We start from the raw sequence: 10,076 nt of genomic DNA on the forward strand, positions 1-10,076 counted from the left end.
GTGTGTGCAAAGTTTGAATTCGATATCTTTAAAACTGAGAGACTAGTTCGCGTAGAAACAGACAGACGGACAGACGGACAGACAGACGGACATGGCTATATCAACTCAGGAGGTGATCCTGATCAAGAATATATATACTTTATAGGGTCGGAGATGTCTCCTTCACTGCGTTGCACACTTTTGACCAAAATTATAATACCCTCTGCAAGGGTATAAAAATAAATTTTTAATTATATAAACTTAAGTTTGTTAGTTTACTAAATTTATTTCATTCACCATTATTATTCGTAAAGTATAATTCTTATACCCTAGCAGAGGGCAACGCAGTGAAGGAGACATTTCCGACCCTATAAAGTATATATATTCTTGATCAGCATCACCAGGAGAGTCGATCAAGCCATGTCCGTCCGTTTCTACGCAAACTAGTCCCTCAGTTTTAAAGCTATCTGCTTGAAACTTTTCCAAAAGTTGTCTTTCTATTGCAGGTAGCTGCCATATAACTGAACTATTGGAATTGGCATAGCTTTGGTGTTTTTAAAGTTAGGAATGCATCATATGAATAATTTTGGAGAATATAATTTACAGAAGGGTATACGACTTCGGCTCCGCCCGAAGTTGGCTTTCCTTTCTTGTTAACTTTTTAACTTTAACGCTTTGAGCTAGATGACGAGGCACCGCCTAATGAATACGATTCGATTCAACCGCCAGTCTGTACTTCTTATCGTTGACCAACGATTTCCAAATCGGCATTACATAAAATTAAATTGCGATATTGATCCGGTGAACACAAGGTGTTTATATTGATTATTATATTTCTAAAATAAAATGAATTGAGAAAGTCTTTTTGTAAAATTATTATATAAAAGAAGTAAACCAAATTCTTTATTGAATAAAATTTTGTTCATTAAAGTATACAATAAGTTTATTTAATAAATGTTGTTACAGAGTATATAATTTTGAATATTACCTGTGAGGTAGATTGTTATCATCCTGTCGTAAATTAGGACAGTTAAAGCCTGGGCGAATGAAGGCAGCTTTGCCAATTGATTAAGCATTCCGTTCATAGGCAACCCAGCTCCTTCAATGACATATTATATTTTACTGCCAACCTCAAGAAATTATTCATCTGTGAAAACTTCGACTCCGGTGCAAAGTAGGATTCATGGACTACATTCATGGCGATAAGGATAGTTTGTTGAACAGCTAATATAACATCGCTGTTTGAAAGCTTTGAGCACTGTTTGGTACATTAAACTTGAAATCATCAAACAATTTTAGAAAATTTATATTTTTTGGGTACAACTTTTTGCTCTGTCATACCTATGACTAATTGAATCCCCAGCTGGGTCATTTTAAATAAGTCATGGCTTTCGAGGTGAAAGGCTGTATGTATTGGCCAATAGTTTGTAAGGCACCACGATGTTATTTCCAGAGCGCTCAATTTTATTTAAACCGTCGAAAAGTTCGAAATCTTCTTTAAGATCCAGGATCTGGCGAGCCTTTAGAACTGCAGAAGCGTAATCGTCTTCCACGGTAAAATTTAAGTTCTTATAGAGGTTTGTTTCAAACTGACGGTGGTTGAATTCGTGAATTCGTCAATGTCCTGATCTTTTAATTCGTCGAACAGGGTTAAAAACTTGGCGAACGTAAATGATGGCTGTATCCATTTTGCATTCTTGGTTGAATAGTTTTCGAAATCCTGGCAGGGATCGAAACTTTCATCCATATAAGTAAGCACTTGGTTCACGATTAATATATTGGGATCGGCCCAGGCAAGTTTTAGATCCACGCCAAGTAGCAGCACGCAGCTAATCCAAAAGAAGGATCTGATTCTCGCCATCGCAACTAGAAAACTAATAAGTCCGTTAGAGATTTTTGCTGCAGAGACCAAAAATACTTGAAAGAATGAGCACTGCTTATCAACTAAGACCAACACAATCATTTTGAAAACAACAAAGTTCTCTAGAGTAAAACAGACGTCATTATTTCAAAGTCAAGGCAAACAGTGTGAGATGATAAGATGAATCGGAGTATTCAAATTCAAGTTCAAATGTTTCACCCATCTTAAGTCCATTTTGTTGTCTTGGCAGCATATTTTACAAATGTAATCAGTAAAGTTTGTTTATTTAAGACGGTATTAACTAACATTTTTTTAAATTTATTAAAATCTTTCCACTTTTAAATATTTAGCAAAGTATAGGACTCACGATAACAATAACAGTATCTGCTTAAATTTATTGATTGTTTCATAAACATGGATTATTTAATTACATTCAACGCATATAGACACATAGGAAACAACCAAAAAGTACTCGATATACTTCAAATTCCAAATCGGGATTATATAAAATCAAATTGCGGTATTCCGGCTTAATACCAAGCTGTTTGTATTGATTGCAATAATTCTAAAAAATAAATCAAAAGTATAATTACACAGGTAAAATATCACAGATTATAAAACTATCGAAAATATTTACAAATGTCAAGAATAAAATGAGTAAACCAAATTTTTTATTGTATCAAATTTTGTTTATTTAAGTATACAATAGGTTTTTTGATAAATGCTGTTACAGAGTATTGAATTTTGAATATTACTCGTGACGTAGCTTGTTGTCATCCTATCGTAAATTAGGACAGTTAAAAGCCTGGGCGAATGAAGGCAGCTTTGCCAATTGATTAAGCATTCCGTTGATAGGCATCCCAGTTAATTGGATGTGATAGCTTTGGGCCAGCCTCAAGAAAGAGAGCTGTTTCAAGGTTTTTGTGGTGAAGCTGGGCTGGATCTGTGTAAACTTTGAATTTGGTGCAAAGTAGGATTCATGGACAATATTCAGGGCGATTAGGATCATTTGTTGAATACCTAATAAATGTTCGCTAATCGAATGGTTTGAACAGTGTAGGTTTAGTACATTAAACTGAAAATCGTCAAACATTTTTAGAAAATCAATGTTTTTTTGGATACAACTTTTTGCTTTGTCAATATCTACCATAATTATGACTAATTGAGTCCCCAGCTGGGTCATCTTAAATAAGTCATGGCTTTCGAGGTCAAAGGCTAAATTTTCCAATAGATTGTAAGGCACCACAATGATATTTCCAGAGCGTTTAATTTTAAATAAACCGCTGAACAGTTCGAGATCTTCTTCAAGACCCAGGACCTGCCGAGCCTTAAGAACTGCAGAATCGTAGTCGTCTTCGACGGTAAAGTTTAAGTGCTTATAGCGGTTTGTTACAAACTGACGGTGATTGAGTGTCTTTGGTAGATGCCCAATTCTAAGGGTTAAACTATTTAAATTTTCTTGAAGATCCTTAATCTCAGTCGACGTCCAGTTAAGTGAGTTTCTTTTGAGTCGGGTGATTAATTGATGGCGGATCGCCTTGAAAATAAGTTGAACTTGGGACTGGTATTGACTTACTTTTGCGGGACCCAAAACACGCTCCTCATAGAGTAGGTTGGAAGCTAACTGCAGGTAAGCGGTCGTATATGTGGCACATTTATGAACCTTTCCGATTTCGGGAAAATTTAGCGAGAATACAAAAGATCTATGGAACTCGATAATATTTCGCGATTCACCCAGGTGAAAGTTTTTCAACAGTTCCTTGAACTCATGAAAGATATCCTGGTTCATAACATGTACAGTAGCAGTGGGCGGAACGGTTTGATCGAAAAAGAACTCAAGATATTTGCTCAGGGATATCCCATGTTGGATCTCCAGTTCCTGGAGAGTCAATCGTTGCACTGGTTCCCTATTATAAGGGCTTGGCGTTCTTGCCAGACAGATGTTATAGAATCGCTGTATTTTTCCCTCCAGGCTACCCTCCTCAAGGTCTTGATCCTTTAATTCGTCGAACATGGTATGAAACTTTGCACGCGTTGGTGGCTTTATCCATTTTGCGTACTTGGTTGAATAGTTTTGAAAGTTCTGGCAGGGCTCGAGACTTTGATCCATGTAACTAAGCACTTGGTTGATGAGTGCGACATTGGGATCAGCCCAGGCAAGTTTAAGATCCACGCCAAGTAGCAGCACGCAGCTAATCCAAAAAAAGGGTCTAATTCCCGCCATCGCAACTAGCTAACTAATAAGTCTGTTAGAGATTTTCGTTGCTGAGGCACCAAAATAAGCACTGCTTATCAACTAAGCAGGAAGACTCACACAATCTTTTAAAAAACAACATAGTTCATTGGAGTAAAACATACGTCTTACATATTAGTCAAGGCAATCAGAGGGACATGACGAAATCCAAAGTCAATCCATTTCAGTCTTAGATTGGAGGGATCACGCCGCCACTGTGTTTTGAACCGTTGTTTAAGTTTTGCACTTGTTACTGTTAGGATTTGGTAACTGTAGTTGCTATGCTTATTGTTATACTTTGGGCTTGCTTTGATGGCAGCGAACATACGTCTGAGAGTGAGTTTGTAACTGTAGCTATAATTAACTTTGTACTGTTTACAATTCCAAAGACAAAATGTATGTTGTATCTTATAAAAAAGCGAAGTCGATCAAAAAATCTTTGGTATGACATACATTTAATATCACCTAAGAGCATTAAGATTGCAATTACTTTCTTCCACGAATTAAACTTTTGATACTGCTTATATGGAAATGTTTTCCATTGCTTTTATAAACACTGATACTGCTAAAATGAAAAGTTTTTTCAATGAAGGTTTTCCTATAAATACGGGGTCGTTTTAAGTTCTACTTTATATATTGCAGAATGACTAACTTCTTGATCTTAACTGTAAACTGTAGGGCTCCATCGGATTTCGGCAGTACAACTTTGTATGTTGCTGACATTGTTACGCCAATATTTTCCCACAAAGATAACACAAAAGATTCAAATGCGCCCGATAAAAGTTTCCATTTAGCTGATTTAAATAATATACCACTACCTCCGATCATCACCTTGCCCGGTTTGGATAAAAATATATATATTCTTGTTCAGGATCACTAGCCGAGTCGATCTAGCCATGTCCGTCTGTCTGTCCGTCCGTATGAACGCTGAGATCTCGGAAACTATAAAAGCTAGAAGATTGGCATTTTGCATGTAGATTTTAGGAGTTCCTACGCACCGCACGTTTGTTTCAAAATGGTGCCACGCCCCCTCTGACGCCCACAAGCCACAAGCTGTGGCCACAGTTTTGATGCTATTATGAAAATTTTAATTTATATGTAATTGTTTCGTCAATACCTATCGAAAAACCCATTAAACGCTTAAGCCTGGCTAGCGCCTACATTTCCGCCTTTCGTGGCCCGTGGTACCAATGTCTTGGGGTAGATGGCGCAATACAATAGCGCCATCTAACGGATGACTTTGGAACAGCTGGTCAAGGTGCTCAACAGAGTCAACGTTAATTCTCGATAAGGATTTCTATTAAAGGAAATTGCGATGGTTTTTATTTCTCAATACCAAACTATATCCCAAGAACTATGCAAATCAAATCAAGTTAGCCAAATTGGAGGTCTGAGTCAAACAATGGCGTATGTGTGTATGCTGGTGCAGGACAAAAGCTGCCTGCGTTAAAGCAGCGCTGGTGCTGATGCTCGTGCTGTAAAGCTGCCAGCTCTAAGAGATCGCCTAATTCAAATTGATAATTTGAACTGTTTGTCCTTTTTTCCTGTGGTCACTCTAATTCACATTATATTAATGCAAAATCTAAAGTTGTTTAGCTGAGTAACGGGTATCTAATAGTCGAGGCACTCGACTATAGCGTTCTCTCTTCTTTAAATTCCTTTCAGATCATAAGAATAAAACTTTTTACAGATTTTTGTCTGCTAATAAGCAGATCATTTCCAACGCGGAAAAATATTTCCCAAATGTGTACTTTAGGATCAACCAAGCTTAGGCAAACATAATTTTACAAAACAAGACTGCTTACGAGGAGCCAAAAATAAAAACAACAAGAAAGGAAAGCTAACTTCGGGCGGAGCCGAAGTTGATATACCCTTGCAGAATTCTCTATAATAATATTCTCCAAAATTATTCCTATGATGCATTCTTAATACTCATAAAAAATCCAAACTTCCTAACTTTAAAAACACCAAAGTTATGGCATTTCGAATCGTTCAGTTATATGGCAGCTATAGGATATAGTCGGCCGATCCTTATGAAATTTGGTAGGTCGGATTGATTGGCCAAATATAAAACCTGTAGAAAATCTTAACTTTCTAACTTTACAAACACCAAAGTTATGGCATTTCCAATCGTTCAGTTATATGGCAGCTATAGGATATAGTCGGCCGATCCTTATGAAATTTGGTAGGTCGGATTGATTGGCCAAATATAAAACCCATAGAACATCCCAACTTTCTAACTTTACAAACACCAAAGTTATGGCATTTCCGATCAATCAGTTATATGGCAGCTATAGGATATAGTCGGCCGATCCTTATGAAATTTGGTACGTCGGATTGATTGGCCAAATATAATACCCATAGAGAGTCCCAACTTCCTAACTTAACAAACAGCAGAATTATGGCATTTCCGATCAATCAGTTATATGGCAGCTATAGGATATAGTCGGCCGATCCCGGCCGTTCCGACTTATATACTGCGTGCAAAGGAAAGAAGGGTGTGTGCAAAGTTTCAATTCGATAGCTTTAAAACTGAGAGACTAGTTTGCGTAGAAACAGACAGACGGACAGACAGACGGACAGACAGACGGACAGACGGACATGGCTATATCAACTCAGGAGGTGATCCTGATCAAGAATATATATACTTTATAGGGTCGGAGATGCCTCCTTCACTGCGTTGCACACTTTTGACCAAAATTATAATACCCTCTGCAAGGGTATAAAAATATTAAAGAACCATCGGAGACACAAAGCATATCTTTTGAATAACTTAGAAGTAAGTAAAAAAAAACAATATTAAAGAACCATCGGAAACTTATCACACAGTATATATGTATAAGTATCAGTGTTCTTAGTCGCACCTTCAGCAGAGTCTATATGAATGAATAGATAACGTGAATTTATTACCAAAAAAAAAATGTATTTCTATTGTTCGGGTTGTTATGTTATGTTTATATTTGCGGCAACCTTAATAGTTTTTTGCTCGATTTTATTAAATTTTTTAACAAACAAAAAATTATAAAATTTTTTAAAATAAATTACATTAGTTGTTAAACCGTTACTTAGTTTGAAACTGACTCAATAAAAAACATTTGGACAATTTTTTTCTGTTAACTATTTTTGCCTGAAAATAATAGTGCGCGAAACAGTATGCACCATTTTGCGGGTAAGTAAACGGAAAAAAAATTTTCTAGCCCTAAATTCATTAAATATAAAAAAAAACAAGAGAGAACGCTATAGTCGGGTGCCCCGACTATCAGATACCCGTTACTCAGGTAAAGGGAGTGCGAGGGAGATGGAGATAGAAACTTTGATCACGCATAACTTTTTAACGAATGGTCCGATTTTAAAAATTTCCTTTACATTTCGATAGGTATTGATAAACACAATAAAACTGCATTTTTACTTTTCCGAAATATTTAAATTTTTAAAATCGTATATAAGCGATTGTGGGCGTTAAAGGGGGCGTGGCACCTTTTTGAAACAAACTTGCGCTGCGTTGGAACTCCTAGAATCTGCATGCAAAATGCCAATCTTCTAGCTTTTATAGTTTCCGAGATCTCAGCGTTCATACGGACGGACAGACAGACGGACATGGCTATATCGACTCGGCTAGTGACCCTGATCAAGAATATATATACTTTATAGGGTCGGAAACGCTTCCTTCTAGCTGTTACATACTTTTGCACGAATACAATATACCCTTTTACTCTACGAGTAACGGGTATAATAACTTATATACCCTTGCAGGTGTTAACAGACTTTACCGTTCTGATATGAAATAGTCTTCCAATCGACTTATTAATATCTGTTATAGATAAAAAAAGTTTCACTCAGATAGCTTTAAAACTGAGAAATTAGTCTTATATACATTCTTTATAAACTCGGAAATGTCTTTCACTGCGTTGCAAACTTTTGACTGAAATTATAATACCCTCTGCAAGGGTATAATAAATATTGCAAGATAACTATCTTTATTATTTAATTAAAAATAAAAATGTGTGTGCTTAAGAGCATTTGATACTCATCAACGTACTTTTTACTCATTGGTACTAATCTCAAGGTAACTTTGTGAACCGAACATTGGACTAATTGAATATCGGATATCGATACACTCATAAACAAGTGTTTTGATTTTAGCCGATTTTGCACGTCCAATTTATTTGAGTTTAACAGTAATGGAATCTCAAAACAAGTATTAAACAAAATCAACTTTCACCAAAGTTAGAAAGTTACCATTGTCGCACCTTCAACGTACAAAATTGTTTAAATGAAATGTGACGAAAAAATTAAATATTAAACTTAAAACATATGGCCGTTGAATACAGACAACTTGTTAATAGCAGCCTTTTCAGCTAAAAAAAAGTCAGACCCTCCAAGACGAATTTGTTTTTTAAACTAGATGTTGTTTTATTCTCTTTTAAAAAACTGCTACGCATCTGAACGTACGCAAGAATGCCCTTGTTGTTGTCCTTAAACCTCGTAGCCGTAGGATTTGATGATTTTGTTGAAGGGCTCGGCGGCCTTGGCGATGTTTTCACGCGCCTTGACCGTCAGCTTCTTCAGCTCGCGGTTGTGCTTAAGGGTGACGCGGAGCTTGGCCTTGCGCTTGCGCTCCAGGCTCTTGATCACGTCCTGGTAGTGCCATCCGACCTCGTGCGACAGGCGACCGACCTGGCAGTACTTGCGGTCGGAGCGCAGGGTCAGCACGCGCATGGCGATGGGCACAACGACGCGGCGACGCTTGTCGTAGGGCGATGGGATTCCGTCGAAGACACGGAGACGGGCGAGGGCAGCCTGGCCACGCTTGGTCTTGTGTGGGATCATGCCTGGAACGGAGAGGATAGAACGTGAGTCAAAGTCACACAACCTTAGCAGGAGGTTTAGTAAGTTAGGAGCATCAGTTGAGAGTTGGTTACACGGTTCTTCGTTCAAATAATGTAGGTAAGAATGTAATAATCATCATGACAGTTGGAATAGCTTGCATCTAGTTTTATACGCTTACCTAAAAGAGAGAAGAACAGGAATTAGTAATGTACTTGAACTATGAAGGCAGAACAGTAAAAGTTGCAGCAGCTTTTCTCAGTTATGTTTTGTTTACATGGCTTCTCATTCAAATAATGTAGGTAATAAGGTTTGAAAACATCATGGGTCAGCGCTGTCTAAAATCCTCGCATTGAGGTGGAAATACGTACCTCGGACAGCCTTGTAGAAGATCCGGGATGGGGCACGGAAGTGGAAGGGACCACGGGCCGGGTTCACATTGCACCGCTTGCGGAGGTAGGCCAGGAACTTGATCTTGTTCCTGTAGAAGTGACCCGAGAGGTTCAGATCCTCGCAGCGGACCACAGCGACCTTGCCGCCCTGCAACAGGTACTTTGCGACAACGGAGGCCAGGCGGCCCAGCAAATGGCCGCGACCATCAATAACAACGGTCTGGAATTTTAATAAAATCGAATTAAAATAAGAAAACAAAAGGGAAATTTGTGAGGTTAAGTTTGTCGGCAAGCGCATAAACAAATGTGTGTGGGCGTTAATTTTCAAAAGCACTCAGTTTTTTGTGGAGTGATAACACATTCTAAGAATTGTTAGCTCCTGGCCAGCAGAACACACCAATTTTTCACAGATGCTGCGTTTTTTGGCACGTGTAAGGCGCGACGCTTTTTAAACACTCAAACCAGCACTTTCACCTGCCTTCTTCGCACATTTAACCACTCCACCGGCTGGCCACCATTATGGGCCACGCTTTCCACACATTTGTTTGAGGCTCGTCTCGTTTTATTGGCGTTTTTTTTACACTTACCCTGTTCGTTAAACCAGTCATGTTTAAGAACCGCACGGAAAGAAGGCGGAAGTGGCGTTGACAGTTCGAGCATCGCTGCGCAGGGTTGCTTTGGGAACCGAAACTAGTTCGAGGCAACATGTCGGTGTTGCCACACTTCGAACTTAGCTAGTACACACTCCTAACTAGAACTGCCATATTTTGAAATAAGAAATCAC

At 38.2% G+C, this 10,076-nt stretch overlaps 2 protein-coding genes across 2 annotated transcripts; both read right to left on the bottom strand.

The window, feature by feature from the left end:
* Positions 1 to 1,361: 1,361 nt before the first annotated feature.
* On the bottom strand, positions 1,362 to 4,064 carry LOC108046257. Its single transcript, XM_017125860.2, has 2 exons — positions 3,122 to 4,064; positions 1,362 to 1,507 (listed from the first exon to the last, which is right to left on the bottom strand). Exons 1-2 carry the CDS (start codon positions 4,062 to 4,064, stop codon positions 1,362 to 1,364), a joined length of 1,089 nt encoding a protein of 362 aa, XP_016981349.2.
* Positions 4,065 to 8,461: 4,397 nt separating this feature from the next.
* Positions 8,462 to 9,988, bottom strand: LOC108046263 (60S ribosomal protein L13a). Its single transcript, XM_017125865.1, has 3 exons — positions 9,880 to 9,988; positions 9,272 to 9,512; positions 8,462 to 8,905 (listed from the first exon to the last, which is right to left on the bottom strand). Exons 1-3 carry the CDS (start codon positions 9,898 to 9,900, stop codon positions 8,550 to 8,552), a joined length of 618 nt encoding a protein of 205 aa, XP_016981354.1. The 5' UTR covers positions 9,901 to 9,988; the 3' UTR covers positions 8,462 to 8,549.
* Between the last annotated feature and the right edge of the window lie 88 nt (positions 9,989 to 10,076).

This window comes from Drosophila rhopaloa, unplaced genomic scaffold, assembly GCF_018152115.1.
Source record: "Drosophila rhopaloa isolate 14029-0021.01 unplaced genomic scaffold, ASM1815211v1 contig_155, whole genome shotgun sequence".
NCBI lineage: Eukaryota > Metazoa > Arthropoda > Insecta > Diptera > Drosophilidae > Drosophila > Drosophila rhopaloa.